This window comes from Coregonus clupeaformis, chromosome 9 (genome assembly GCF_020615455.1).
Source record: "Coregonus clupeaformis isolate EN_2021a chromosome 9, ASM2061545v1, whole genome shotgun sequence".
NCBI classification, from domain to species: Eukaryota; Metazoa; Chordata; class Actinopteri; order Salmoniformes; family Salmonidae; genus Coregonus; species Coregonus clupeaformis.
The window spans coordinates 4533007-4549267 of record NC_059200.1 but is presented as its reverse complement, the minus strand read 5'-3'; the positions used below and the strand labels follow the sequence as shown (position 1 = coordinate 4549267).

At 43.5% G+C, this 16261-nt stretch overlaps 1 protein-coding gene across 1 annotated transcript in view; it reads left to right on the top strand.

Annotated features, from left to right (window-relative positions):
- The first annotated feature begins 248 nt into the window (after nt 1–248).
- Nucleotides 249–16261, top strand: part of LOC121573591 (glycerophosphodiester phosphodiesterase domain-containing protein 5-like) — a 49404-nt gene continuing 33391 nt past the window's right edge. Inside the window, exons 1-2 of the mRNA XM_041885687.2 lie at nt 249–900; nt 1027–1204. Of these exons, the coding sequence (XP_041741621.1) occupies nt 1085–1204 (120 nt within the window). The 5' untranslated portion in view covers nt 249–900; nt 1027–1084. The remainder of the gene's footprint in view (nt 901–1026; nt 1205–16261) is intronic.

Genomic DNA, 16261 nt, shown 5'->3' with positions numbered 1-16261 from the left:
GGCTGCTTTATCCAGCTTTATGTTAATAATTTATGTGAGTATGTTTTACCTACCATCTCTGCTATTTCAGGGCACCTCTCCAGTTTCTTGTTTGTTTATAGCTCATAAATATTTCAGTGGCGTTTGTTTGTGTACTGTAACTACTATCTTCTGGAGGTGTGCTCTGGTTACAGGTTAATACTTCTGGTCTATGGTTTCTAGGCTATTTTGGCTGTGCGTCCAAATGCAGTTAGAAAGAGAACTGAAGGTCAATGGTTCACAAAATGGACTCTTGTTTTGCAACTCTAGACAATTGACCCTTTGGTTGTGTCTGATTCGTACTAAAGTAGTTGCATTGAGCCACTTTCAAAGGTATTGTTTACAGTAATGTTGTATACTGCTGTTTAAATGACTGTCAAGATGAAAATGTTGAACCAGAGAGTAATAAAACAAATTATGGACAATGACTCCAGAAATTTTAGGAAATGTTTACATGTTCTCCAGAGGGGCATGAACAAACTATCTTTGCCAAGAGGACATTTTTAAACACAACCAAGACAACCAATATTTTAAGAAGCATGAGGCGAATGGGAGCTGAACATACTGGGCCTCTTTCTCGAGCAGGCTATTCTTTTAACAGGCCATTCTGAAATGTGCTGATGTGTGCTTGGTTGCCAGGAACTCATTAATCATAGGATGGTTGGAGGCTTCGGGTCGTAGAGTAACCATGATTAGTAAAGAGAGAGAAACCAATCCACTGATCCACAATCCGACTACCCCAGTTACATGACTTAGGCACAGAATATTTATGCATGTTTTAAGGTTTTATAGGGTTCCTGTTGTTCCTCACAACGATCACCATGGAGTTCAGTTACTGGAAAGACAGTCACCATATTGAGTAACTGGAGAATATAATAAATGGTATTTTGCACAAACACTCTGACAACTTATTTTAGGCCTATCTTCCTTTAAGTTACTTTATCCTCTCCATATGATCTCTCCAGTTTTGAATTATCTTCAAGCTGTTTCTGTCTTCTTCCCCTGCAGGCTTCCCTGTTCAGTGTGGGATGCTAGCGGACCGGTGGCGAGCCGAGGCTGAAGGAGCATGGTGAAGCACCAACCCTTGCAGCAGGTCTATGAGAAGCAGCTGTGTTTGTCCTTCCTCACAGGGATCTATGGCTGCCGCTGGAAACGCTACCAGCGTTCCCATGACGACAGCTCCAAGGTGAGAGACAAGACTTCTGCAATTGTCACAAGATGTTCTGTTGTGGACAAATGATGGGTGTATTTGTATATTCTCTTGTCATACCAATCAGTGGAATGTCTTAGCGCTAGATTGTCCTGACCTTTAAATGCACCTGCTGGCAACATGCCTGGACTTGTTAAGGAAGACCACTCTAGTCCTCAATCAGTCAAATTACATTATTAAAGGGCTCACTATTTAAAAAGAAGATGGAGAACAAGCTATAGGATGTAAAATACCAGAGTTTTGGGCGCAGGTACAGCCGACTAGCACTAGCTAACGCTACCTACAGTAGCAAAACATTTTTAATATATAATATCGTCCAAAAATAATATTGTGATATGTAACTGTATCGATTTTTTCCCCCATCACTAATAACCAGTAGATGCACTGAATGACCGTTAGCCATAATATCCATTTACCCTCATGGATTGAGGCCCAAACAGAGAATCTGTGCTAATGCTGTTTAACTATGCTTTGAGCTCAATAGAAAACACTTTGGATCTCCTCATCTGACATTTACTGAGCAGCATGAGACCGCAAAACATCAATGGTAATGATGAATTACCAAAATAGGGATTGATAGACCTTCATAAGCATACATTTTATGTATGTGTGTGTGCGTGTGTGCGTGCGTGCATGCGTGTGTGTGTGGTGTGTCTGTGTGTTTGTGCGTGTGTGTACAGCATGTAGGAAAAAAGTGGGCTAGCCTGTTTATTAGGCTGTCATTAACATTATTGCAGCATACCTGATTTAGCTCAATGTACCTAAGTGGAATCAACATGTTTAAACCAGAATGATCTTCCACAAACTGGTTACCGTCTGACGTTAGAATGTTTATGGACTGGCTGCTTTGCGTCAATCTAATTAACATAATAACAAAATCGGCATAAAAATCTGTCTGTTTAAGCTAGAGATATCTATTTTTTGCATGGGCTGCGTCTCAATGCACTGCATCCGCCTATGTTAGCCTTCCGCATCTACGGTGGAAAGTGGCAGAGCTACAGTGCTGTTTGACCGACCAGAAGAAATCCCGAAAATCGTCTTCTCACAAAAACGTCTGTAGCGTCCAAACGGGTTTGGCCTACAAACTAATATGACCACTCTATGGAAAGATGAGACTCTCACGAACAAGATGGTGTTCTCCAAGTACCAGGAAGTTTGGAAGTAGTTTTGTGCCCCAAATAAAGGGGTTAAATATGTGTAAAAAATACATATATTTATATATACTGAACAATAATATAAACGCAACATGCAACAATTTCTAAGATTTTACTGAGCTACAGTTCATATAAGAAATCAGTCAATTGAAATAAATTCATTAGAACCTAATCTATGGATACTCATCTGTTGGTCACAGATACCTTTAAAAATAAGGTAGGGGCGTGGATCATAAAACCAGTCAGTATCTGGTGTGACCACTATTTGCCTCATGCATCTCCTTCGCATAGAGTTGATCAGGCTGTTGATTGTGGCCTGTGGAATGTGGTCCCACTCCTTTTCAATGGCTGTGCGAAGTTGCTGGATATTGGCAGGAACTGGAATACACTGTCGTACACGTCGATCCAGAGCATCCCAAACATGCTCAATGGGTGACATGTCTGGTGAGTATGCAGGCCATGGAAGAACTGGGACATTTTTAGCTTCCAGGAATTGTGTACAGATCCTTGCGACATGGGGCCATGCATTATCATGCTGAAACATGAGGTGATGGCAGCGGATGAATGGCACGACAATGGGCCTCAGGATCTTATCATGGTATCTCTCTGCATTCAAATTGCCATTGATAAAATGCAATTGTGTTCGTTGTCCATAGCTTATGCCTACCCATAACATAACCCCACCGCCACCATGGGGCATTCTGTTCACAACGTTGACATCAGCAAACCGCTAGCCCACACAATGCCATACACGTTGTCGTATTGTTGTGAGGCCAGTTGGACTTACTGCCAAATTCTCTAAAACGAAGTTGGAGGCGGCTTATGGCAGAGAAATTAACATTCAGTTCTCTGGCAACAGCTCTGGTGGACATTCCAATTGCATGCGCTCTCAAAACTTGAGACATCTGTGGCATTGTGTTGTGTGACAAAACTGCACATTTTAGAGTGGCCTTTTATTGTCCCCAGCACAAGGTGCACCTGTGCAATGATCATGCTGTTTAATCAGCTTCTTGATATGCCAAACCTGTCAGGTGGATGGATTATCTTGGTGAAATGCTCACTAACAGGGATGTAAACAAATGTGTGCACAATCATTTTTTTGAAATAAGATTCTTATGCATACGGAACATTTCTGGGATCTTTTATTTCAGCTCATCAAACATGGGACCAACACTTTACATGTTGCATTTATATTTTAGTTCAGTGTATATTCCTGAGCTTTCTTATATCTCCTAGATATAGGACAGACTCGTCAAAACCTTATTCCTTATGACTTATATTTTGACTGTATATTTTGCTATTTAGGAATGTGTTATTCAATGCATTCATGGTCTATAGCAGTAAAGGCCAAATTCTATATTTTATCAAATCATTATATATATATATATATATATATATATATATATATATTTTATACCTACCTTGGTCCTACAATTCTAAATCAAATAGCTAAATGATCCATGGTATGTCCATGTTAAAACAATTCCATATGTTAGTTTAGTCTGAAGTCTGCTTATTGAAGAACTGCCTTATTCAGACCACAGGTGGGTGTGAGTGATGGATGATTTTCCAACACATTTGTTAGTGAGATTATGGCAGCGGCAGCGGCTTGTTTGTAAGCAAAACAAAGCCAGGAGACATACAGGACCACCTGCATGGAAAGAACAGTGACAAAGGAAACTTGACTGAGATACTGTAACCTGACACTTGTGAGATGGAGCACAACAGTATCAGTCAGCCTGCAAGGCAAGAGCCTGCCTGTATGACCTCTACCTTAGGCTTCATAGAGACAAATAACATACAGTATTATAAGCTTTATAATAAGACATTATAGTTCATACATGCTTATAACAACTAATATTGTGTTATACCTGTCATCTCTCTGTAAAATGTTACAGAGAGGGGGGCAAAGTGTAGAGTGAGTAGTGTGCATTGGTCTAGAGGTCAGTGTGTATATGTGGTCCTCTGTAGCTCAGCTGGTAGAGCACGGTGCTTGTAACGCCAGGGTAGTGGGTTCAATCCCCGGGACCACCCATACACAAAAATGTATGCACGCATGACTGTAAGTCGCTTTGGATAAAAGCGTCTGCTAAATGGCATATTATTATTACTATAACGCTCAACTCCTTTTAAATGGCTAGCAGTTCTGCCCATCCTGCATTGAAACCTGATCACACCTCAGGAATAATTGAAAAATTTTCCATACATACATAGAGACAGACAGACAGACAGACATTATTCAGTTGATTCAAAATAATACTTTCCAAGATAAAGTTATTGTCTTGTTATGAAATGCAACTCAAATTCTAAGTTCTGTAAGTTGTGGTCTGTATCAGTGAGGAGTAATTAAACTTTGCTGCTCATTGTAAAGTATTAGCTTTATGGCAGACATTGGCAGTCATAAGCTTAGTGTAGAAGTCAATGGGGTGTTTTAATGTAATGCTTTGACCCAGACTCCCAGCTGTGTGTGACGCAGACTGGAGTATTAGAGCCACTCCTGCTGTACTTGACTTGTCATTGGACTACAAAGACCCAGTAGGTTGTCCATAAATTAGGCCAGTTAGGGAATGTGTGAGCGGGGCATTAATGAAGTGCTGACCAAGAGGAAAAATATGAACACACAGCTGCGCGCCTGCTTAACCTCTCTCCATTTACAAAGCAGAATGCAGTCACTCACACACACATACACACCAAGGTTATTATAGTTTTGTGTTTTTCTATTAGTTTATATTTCTATTAGTTTTAAGATTTTTATTTGAAGTTTAGTTTCAGTTAGTTTTCAAATCTGATTTACTCGTTTTTAGTTAGTTTAAGTTTTATAAAAAAAATTCTATTAAGTTTTTATATTATTTGATTTCAGTTTTAGTGTCAGGGACAGAAAGTAGCCTATGCGTGGGAGGCTAGGAGACATTTATGTGTTGTATAGTTTTGGTGTTTTTTGAGATATCACTTCTTGCCACTATGGGGCAGTAATGCACAAGGTGATGGGTCAGGTCCATTGAGCTATAGTCCAAGATAGACACCCGTTGTTTTAAACGTAATCTACTCACGTTCGCATACCCCGTTTCGTGGTGATTGCCATCTGCTTTATAGAGCCGATAACTAGCACTCAGTGCGTACTGGAGCAAGCACGAGCAGTGACGACGTCATCACATCACTCCAGAAGCATGGCAGACATTTAACAAAAATATAAACGCAACATGCAACAATCTCAATGATTTTACAGAGTTACAGTTCATATAAGGAAATCAGTCAATTGAAATAAATAAATTAGGCCCTAATCTATGGAATTCACATGACTAGGCAGGAGAACAGCCATGGGATGGGCCTGGGAGGGCATAAGCCCACCCACTTGGGAGCCAGGCCCACCCACTGGGGAGCCAGGCCCAGCCAATCAGAATGAGTTTTTCCCCACAAAAGGGCTTTATTACAGACATAAATACTCCTCAGTTTCATCAGCTGTCCGGGTGGCTGGTCTCAGATGATCCCGCAGGTGAAGAAGCCGGATGTGGAGGTCCTGGGCTGGCGTGGTTACATGTGGTCTGCGGTTGTGAGGCTTGTTGGACGTACTGCCAAATTATCTGAAGCGACATTGGAGGCAGCTTATGGTATAGAAATTAACATTACATTCTCTGGCAACAGCTTTGGTTGACATTCCTGCAGTCAGCATGCCAGTTGCACGCTCCCTCAAAACTTTAGACATCTGTGGCATTGTGTTGTGTGACAAAACTGCACATTTTAGAGTGGCCTTTTATATTCCCCAGCACAAGGTGCATCTGTGTAATGATCATGCTGTTTAATCATCTTCTTGATATGCCACACCTGTCAGGTCTTGGTAAAGGAGAAATGTTCACTAACAGGGATGTAAACAAATTTGTGCACATAATTTGAGAGAAATACGCTTTTTGTGCCTATAGAAAAATTCTGGGATAATTTATTTCAGCTCATGAAACATGAGACCAACACTTTGCATGTTGCGTTTATAATTTTGTTCAGTATAAATGTTAATATCTTTGGCGGTATCTAAGACAATTACTTGAATAATTTAAGGTGATGACTAAAGTGTCTTATTTGCAATTTTCAGTGTTGACTACTCTATGGCAATACCGAAAAAGTCCTCTGGGTACAGTGGAAAGCGTGCTTCTAGACCGGAACTCTGAGGCCTTGGTCAGGTTCATAGGTTAGTTTAGGTTTAAAGGTACACTCAGTGAGATGTTGTAGATTCATGAAGTAAACAGTAGTAGTGTGTCAATTTCCACCACAACCAGGAGCGTTGTAGGGCGAAGCTAAACTTCTCAGCGGTTTTGGTCCCGTAGCTACCCGGTTGTAACAGCGTGAAGCGCACCCGTGCACATGCGCAGATACTCTGTGTGACTGTGTGAGAGTCTTGCATAATGTTAATCTCATTCGGTGTGTTCGAGTAGTAAGGCTAACAAAGCCAACTGTACGGAAGTCGATGAGTGTAGTCGGGGGAGATGAATCTGTTACAGCCAAAAGTCGGAAACTGTAGTGGTTTTCCAACAGCAAGGCTCAGATCAACATGGCAGTGTCAACATAGCCGCTATTGTTTATTAAGTTTTTCTTTATAAATGTTTAAATAAACTTTTCTTAACCCCCATATCACACACTTACAAACTGAAAACAATTAATTGGTTAGAGAGAGGTCTCAAATGTCACTTTCATTTGTATCCCCCGTTCTGTCTGAAGCTTTAGAATCGCTGTAAAGTTGGTTAATGTTTCAGTCACATCTTTGGTCACGTTCGCGAAAGTCAACCAAAAACACCCTAATGATTGGACAGACAAATAGTGCCTTCCACTGACCAGAAATTGGCTGCATGGTGCAGTTGGTGAGGACCCAGCTAACAACAAATGTTCCCAAAACTTTAGAGAACGTTCCCTTAAGAGTCTAATTAGGTCTGTCGTGGAAATTCACCACCATGTCGTGGAAATTACCACCACGGACACTCAAAGTCAATCTTAAATGAATCATCCTTTATTATCAGCGCGCTGGAGAGGTTCACATGTCAATCAGGAGCTCTGTTGAGACGGTCCCAGCTGTTGTCTTATATACGGCTATACACAGACAAGTTATATTTGCATGATTTAGCATAAATAATTCATCATTACCTTTTTGTTCCATTCATGTGACTGTTATAATGGTTCATAACATGTGACAGACCAATACATTTACATTACATTTTAGTCATTTAGCAGACGCTCTTATCCAGAGCGACTTAATACCTCACAAGGCTTCTTCTCTCTAAGCTGAGACCTTGAAACTGAGATATATTTCGTTCTCAAAACAAAGGTCTGGGTGTACTGCCAAATTGCAGCTACTGATAGTGAGGATTCGTTCAGTCAGTCACTTGCATGAACACAGAAATTGGTTTATAGAAAAGCACAAACATAGAACATAGAAATGTATAGAATAGAATAGCACCTACATTAAAATGTCCATCACATTCCATCCTCTTATCACTTGTGTGATAATAATCATTACATTTTAATGTAAGCATTTAGATTTTAGCTTCTATATCAAAATATTCTATACTCCTATTAAAATAAGGGAAATCAACACCCTGTTGTTTAACAATTCTGATAAGACCTTCAAAAGGTTGGTGCTGGCTCATCAGCTCAGTGTTCCACATAATGTAAACAGGTTAAGGGTTTAGATGACCTTACCCTCAACTTGTTAAACAAAAACAACCTTCAATCACTACTCATCGTCCGTATCTACAGGGTGAAATGGGAGCTCATCCAGAGTTGGCAGCTCATTAGTTTCACCATCCTCTGGAGGAGCAGAAAACATTATAGCTGCTGAAATCTTATCAGCCAGAGAGGCACAGATCACCTTACAACATGTTAATAACATTTTACAGGGAAGAGAAAGAGAACACATGTTATAACAGTTTCACACCAACCTTGATAAGAATGAGATTGGGGCATGGTTAGCCCAAGATACAAATCTAGTGGCTCTCCTCACATTTTAGGGCACAGCTCTGTCTCTAGAAGCCTTTCCAAATCATAATTATAACTATTGATAAATTATCCAACCCAAATTTAGAATGACAGTCCTTAGTGCTTCACGTTGGTTCTATCACTTTAATTTAAGACCCTCAACTTAGCACACACCGATACTGGCAGAATGTACATTTACATTGACATACAGTATATTCATCACTTGTGGAAATGACAGATTGGTATCTCAATGCATTCTTAGTCTAATTTACTATAAATTTAGCAGTGTGCCGACCTCCACAATCAACTTGATACCCCAAATAAACAATTTTGGATAAGCCTAAATCAATTCCGGGCATGGTTGACCACCCCCCTCTGTCCCGGCACTGATCCTTCTGGCGTTTCTTCATGTTCTTCCTCAGATAGTGTTTCAGTTCATCTTTTTAATGCCACATGTTCAAAATGGATGGCCCTTGATAATGTCTCTCACCTGAGCCGCCACTGTCCTTTACAGTCCATTATGTCCTGTCCATTTTCCTACCAGTACACCAGCAGCATGAGAGAAGTTTGGATGGGATCTATCTCCATGCTCACTCCATGTGGACTCATGTCACACTCCTGAGAGAAAAGGCATGAGAGAATTGGCAGTTGATAGCTTCGACTGGATGCTGTGTACAGGTTGCTGGCTCGGACTCTGGTCTCACAGTAGAAGTGGTGAAGGACCATCCTGAACGCCATTTTCGCCATTATTTCAGCCGGTTAGAGGGGGTGAGGTTCACACTGTCCTCGGCCAAATTATCTTCCATGCATCTAGACACCATCTGTGGTCACCTTCGCCATAACGTCGAGAGAGGACAGACCAGAACAACAGTTTAGTTTAGGGCATTTCTGATTCAGGAAATCCAGACAAATTATTTACTGTATGACAAATTATTACTACCACCAATATTCTAAAACAAATGTCAAAGACAATAACAACACACAGTTGAAACCATTTTTTTTGTGCCCCAAATTGGCTTATACTCCCCTATCATCTTGGCGATCTCACTGCAGAGTTACAGGTCAGGGAGTTAGAGGGCTAATACTTAGGGAGAAATCCCGACCATCCAGCAGACCCAATCTGGTGAGATTTGTAATTGAAGCGAGACAAAAACAAGGAAAAGAAAAGAAAACAACAACAGCAATACACATATCACTTGATGTGGGGAAAGCTTCAATCCATTAGGAGTAACTGTCAACCATAACCAACATATATTTTCCTTTTGCAGGCAGAACATTTATTTGCATATTTACCAAAGGGCCCCATGGGATTTGCGTCCAAAAACAACAACAACACTGCCTGTTAAATCAAAAATAAACAAATTAGAATAACACATCAAATTTGAATTACAACTCTTGATAACTCCATAAGGAAAGTATTGTATCCCATAAGGTAATGATAAAATATACTAGAGACAGGTGTCCCTCCAGGGGCAGCACTCGCTGTCCTTCTCGTGGTCCGAATCACACATAGGACTATTGATAAATTATAAACTTCTTCTAATTATTAGTGTTTACATAGCCCATTTAAATGTCACCCAATGTCTCCAGTCTTCCTACATTTTACATTTTAGTCATTTAGCAGACGCTCTTATCCAGAGCGACTTACAGTTAGTGAGTGCATACATTTACATTTCCTAGTGAGGGTGATCAGACCTAACCAGGAAGTCAGAACAGAGGTCAGAGGTCAGTCAGCCCTATTAAGTAAGTGTTTGTTTTCCTGTACCTCAGACAATATTTAAAGATATTTCAAACATTTCAAACATTTTGTGTATCAGGTTTACATTGGCTTTTTCAGTACATTTCTTCTAATCAAGAGAATTTACATGTGTGCACCCAAAACTCTGACAATAGAAACTTCAAGTGAGAAACCCACTAAAACAAAAATAAAAAGACCCCACACTTCTAAATCAAACAGAGTATTATTCACTTACAAATATTCATTAACAGGTGGGTTGTGTGTGGGTGCTGGCGTGTGTGTGGCAAAAATCATAGGGTAAACACAAACAAAATGGCCATTGCCTTGCTTAATTTGGGAGGTCCCTTAACAGCTGGATCCAGGTACTTTTAACTGCTCTCCGAAGGCACCTGCCTCAGGAAGCCTTTCTGTCACGTTCGTTGATTGACGGGTCAGACCAAGGCACAGCGTGATATGCATACATGTTTATTAAATATTAAACACAACGACAAAACAACAAACAAAACGAAACGTGAAGTCCAAGGCAGCACAACACAACATACCTTAACTGGAACAAGATCCCACAACCCACTAGTGCCAATAGGCTACCTAAGTATGGACCCCAATCAGAGACAACGAGCGACAGCTGCCTCTGATTGGGAACCACACCGGCCAACATAGATCTAGACGATCTAGATCTAAACCTAGAAAATACAACATAGAACATACCACACAGAAAATACACACCCTGACTCAACAAATACGAGTCCCCAGAGTCAGGGCGTGACAGTACCCCCCCCCCCAAAGGTGCGGACTCCGACCGCACAACATAAACATAACAGGGTAGGGGCCGGGTGGGCATTCCGCCTCGGAGGCGGATCCGCCTAGGGCGTGACGATCACTTACTCTCCGCCTCCCTGTTGCGCCCCTGGTCTGGTCTGGACCTCGGCGCGCTGCTTCCCCTCTCCTTCCTCCCATAGGTACACGTCAACTATGACAGACAAAATGAGAAAAAAAAAATCATAAAATCACATTGTAGGATTTTTTATGAATTTATTTGCAAATTATGGTGGAAAATAAGTATTTGGTCAATAGCAGTTCATGCTTGAAAACCCACACGTCACTGAGTTAAAGCAGTTCTGCATGGAAGAGTTGGCCAAAATTCCTCCACAGCGACGTGAGAGACTGACAACAACTACAGGAAGCATTTGGTTGGAGTCATTGCAGCTAAAGGTGGCACAACCAGTTATTGAGTGTAAGGGGGCAATTACTTTTTCACACAGGGGAATTGTGTGTTGCATAACTTGGTTTATGAAATAAATGAAGTAAATATGTAATTGTTGTGTTATTTGTTCACTTATGTTCCCTTTATCTAATATTAGGTTTTGGTTGAAGATCTGATAACATTCAGTATCACAAATATGCAAAAGTAGAGAAAATTAGAAAGGGGGCAAATACTTTTTCACAGCACTGTAACTATACCTAGGTATTCACACCCACACCAATCCATGTGCATATATGTACCATATGTATCTTCAACAGTTCTAGCCTCCCAGAGACAGTGGTCCCAGACCACATAGACAATTCAGAAATTCCTATAGACCGCTACCTATACATATAAAACAACACTGTGTTCAATAACACCACATGCTATTATTAGTAGTCCCAGACTACAATGGGTGGTGGTGGACGGAACGCCTAGATAACTGTCACGCCCTGGCTCTGGGGACTCTTAAATGTTGAGCCAGGGTGTGTAGTTTCTGTGTTGTGTTTATTTCTATGTTGATTGTCTATGTTAGTTTCTAGATCGTTTAGATCTATGTTGGCCAGGGTGGTTCCCATTCAGAGGCAGCTGTAGCTCGTTGTCTCTGATTGGGGACCATACTTAGGTAGCCTGTTGGCACTAGTGGGGTGTGGGATCTTGTTCCGTGTAAGGTATGTTTGTGTGTTACCTTGGACTTCACGTTTCGTTTGTTGTTTTGTCGTGTGTTTAGTCGTCAATAAATATGAATGCATATCACGCTGCGCCTTGGTCCTTCTCGTCCGTAAACGATCGTGACAGAAGATCCCACCAATCCTGGATCAAGCAGCGTGACGAGGAGAGAGGATGGACTTGGGAGGAGATGAGAGAGAGTCTGGCAAGAGGGATGGAGGCCATGATCACGGGGGAGAGACAAGCCCAAAACATTTTTAGGGGGGGGGGCTCACGCCGTGGACGACGAGGCAGCAGGAGGCCGCGATAGAGCGGTTCAGCCGTTTAGCAGAGGAGGCCGCCAGATTAAGGGGGTCATTGGTTCAGAGGGAGCAGAAGGAAAGTGTAGAGGCACGGCGAGAGGAGCTGGTTAGGCAGCAGAAGGAGCGGGGGTTAATGAAGGAACCCAGTCCCGCTCCTCGCACCAATCGAGTGGTGCGTGTCGCCAGTCTGGTCCGGCCCGTTCCTGATTCCTGCATTAAGCCAGTGGTGGGTGTTCCCAGTATGGTTCGGCCCGTTCCTGCTTCTCGCATCAAGCCAGTGGTGCGCATCGCCAGCCCGGTCCGGCCTGTTCCTGCCCTCGCACCAAGTCAGTGGTGCGCGTCGCCAGCCTGGCCTGTTCCTGCCCCGTGCACCAAGCCAGTGGTGTGCGTCGCCAGCCCGATCCGACCTGTTCCTGTCCCTCGCACCAAGCCAGTGGTGCGCATCGCCAGCCCGGCCCGGCCTGTTCCTGCTCCCCGCACCAGGCCAGTGGTGCGCGTCGCCAGTCCGGTACGGCCCGTTCCTGCTCCCCGCACAAAGCCAGTGGTGCGCGTTGTCAGCCCAGTCCGGCCCGTTCCTGCTCCCCGCACCAGGCCAGTGGTGCGCGTCGCCAGCCCGGTCCGGCCTGTTCCTGCCCTCGCACCAAGTCAGTGGTGCGCGTCGCCAGCCTGGCCTGTTCCTGCCCCGTGCACCAAGCCAGTGGTGTGCGTCGCCAGCCCAATCCGACCTGTTCCTGTCCCTCGCACCAAGCCAGTGGTGCGCATCGCCAGCCCGGCCCGGCCTGTTCCTGCTCCCCGCACCAGGCCAGTGGTGCACGTCGCCAGTCCGGTACGGCCCGTTCCTGCTCCCCGCACCAAGCCAGTGGTGCGCGTTGTCAGCCCAGTCCGGCCCGTTCCTGCTCCCCGCACCAGGCCAGTGGTGCGCGTCGCCAGTCCGGTACGGCCCGTTCCTGCTCCCCGCACCAAGGCGGTGGTGCGCGTCGTCAGCCCAGTCTGGCCCATTCCTGCTCCCCGCACCAAGCCAGGGGTGCGCGTTGTCAGCCCAGTCCGGCCCGTTCCTGCTCCCCGCACCAAGCCAGTGGTGCGTGTCCAGTCCGGCACGGCCCGTGCCTGTTCCACCGGTGCCTGGTCCGGCACCGGTCAGCTGCTCCACTCCGGAGCCAGAGCAATCCGCTCCACCGGGTCCAGTCCAGCTCCGGTCAGCGGCTCCACTCCGGAGCCAGAGCAGTCCGCTCCACCGGTGCCTGATCCAGTTCCGGTCAGCGGCTCCACCCCGGAGCCAGAGCAGTTCGATCCACCGTCGTCGGGTCCAGCTCCAGTCAGCGGTTCCAGTCCAGACCCAGACGTCAGCCCCTCTCCAGGTTCGGGGTCTCCCACACCAGGGTCCAGACAGGGCGTGGTACTTCGTGGGAGGAAGGAGAGAGGAGGCAGCGCGCCAAGGTCCAGACCAGACCAGGGGCGCAACGGGGAGGTGGAGAGTAAGTGGTGGTCACACCCGGAGCCGGATCCGCCTCCGAGGCGGAATGCCCACCCGGCCCCTACCCTGTTATGTTTAGGTTGCGCGGTCGGAGTCCGCACCTTTGGGGTGGGGTACTGTCACGCCCTGGCTCTGGGGACTCTTAAATGTTGAGCCAGGGTGTGTAGTTTCTGTGTTGTGTTTATTTCTATTTTGATTGTCTATGTTAGTTTCTAGATCGTTTAGATCTATGTTGGCCAGGGTGGTTCCCAATCAGAGGCAGCTGTAGCTCGTTGTCTCTGATTGGGGACCATACTTAGGTAGCCTGTTGGCACTAGTGGGGTGTGGGATCTTGTTCCGTGTAAGGTATGTTTGTGTGTTACCTTGGACTTCATGTTTCGTTTGTTGTTTTGTCGTGTGTTTAGTCGTCAATAAATATGAATGCATATCACGCTGCGCCTTGGTCCTTCTCGTCCGTAAACGATCGTGACAATAACGTTATAGATGGAAAAAGTCTCTCACAGAGAACTGGAGCTAGTCTCCTGACAGCTCTCATTCACTCAGTACATTATAACTGAATTTCAATCTCTTATTATCCAATTTTCAATCAGCTTATTATCCATATTTCAATCATCTTAATATACAAATTTAAATCAATCTTATTATCCAAATTTCAATCTTAATAGTAATAATTTCAATCAATTTATTATCAAGATTTCAATCAGCTTAAAATGACATATCTTTGTATCCATATTTCAATGTTGTTATCCACATTTCAATCAGTTTAATATCCAAATTTCAATCCAAATGTCAATCAGCTTAACACATCCTTTCCATACTCACACAACCATACACAACTTTCACATCCACATTCTTTCAGTACTATTCCCAGACACACTGTAATCTCCCTTATTATCCCATGTCCTTCTTCAATGATTCTCTGTCGTTACTTCCTATGCACCATATGTATCTTCACTATACATATAGAATAGCACGTAGTGCACTTTATGCTATTCTCTACCTGTGGCTGCAGACCACATAGACGTTTCTCTTATAAATGCCTACAGATAGCCTTCAGCAGGGCATGGTACCGTTACTTGACCTCGCTCTAGTCTTCTCTCTAAGACTAGCTCTAGCCTTCTTCCACGTCATATGTATCTTCAACGGTTTCTCTATAGTCTCTACAGCCGCCATAGTCTCTACAGTATCCATGGTCCCTGAGCATCTGTAGTCCCTGAGCATCCATAGTCCCAATAGCATCCATAGTCCCTATAGTTATAGCATCTATGGTCCCTACAGCATCTATAGTCCCTCAGCATCTACAGTCCCTCAGCATCCATAGTATCAATAGTTTGTATAGTCATAAATGCTATGGTCTCAATAGGCTCTATAGTCTTGCCGCTTCCCATACATATAGAATAGCACCTCTTTCACTCTTATTACCCTAATATCCAAATTTTAACCCTACCAAATTTCAATCTTATGCTTAATATATCATATCTCACAATCACACAACTTTCACATTCACCTTGTGCTATTACTTCCTTCTACATCTTTATGTTTAGTTTTATTGTTTTTATATATTTTTTATTTTTATACAAATTCATTTAAATTGACTTACTGAAATCAGTTGCCATCCCTCAATTGTTCGCAGATGGTGTGGCTCCACCTGGGCAGCTCACAGTAAGGGTCTGGGCGGGTCCTCGTCCTCTTTTGGTCAGACGGGAATTTCCCTCACGCTTGATAAAATGTGCCACTGGTTTTCCTCACAGACCCTCACTGGAAAGCTCCGCAGGCAGAATAAATAGTCATTTTCGTGACGCCAAATTGTCGTGGAAATTCAGACACCATGTTGTGGAAATTACCACCAGGGACACTCAAAGTCAATCTTAAATGAATCATCCTTTATTATCAGCACGCTGGAGAGGTTCCAACCTTAATGCGCCATAGTACACATGTCAATCAGGAGCTCTGCTGGGGCCATCCCAGCAGTTGTCTTATATACGACTATACACAGACAAGTTATTTTAGCATGATTTAGCATAATTCATCAATCGTTACCGTTTTGTTCTATTCATGTGACTGACCAATAATGGTTCATCACATGTGACATGTCGACCAATACCTCACGAGGCTTCTTCTCTCTAAGCTGAGACCTTGAAACTGAGATATCTTTCGTTCTCAAAACAAAGGTCTGGGCGTACTGCCAAATTGCAGCTACTGATAGTGAGGATTCGTTCTGTCAGTCACTTGCATGAACACAGAAATTGGTTTATAGAAAAGCATCCAACATTTTTATTTCCATCACAGGTCATTAACTAACGTTTTCATAGGAATGTTCCCGTTATGTACAAGGAATATTTCCAAGAGACCGTTCCCTTATTGTCAAATAGAACTTACTCAGAACGTGGTTACCATGTTCTCAGAATTTAAGATATTAATGTTCTAGACATGTTTCATGGTAACGTTGCAAAAACATTCATGTGTCCAGTTTTCTGTGGGTTAGGAGAATATTC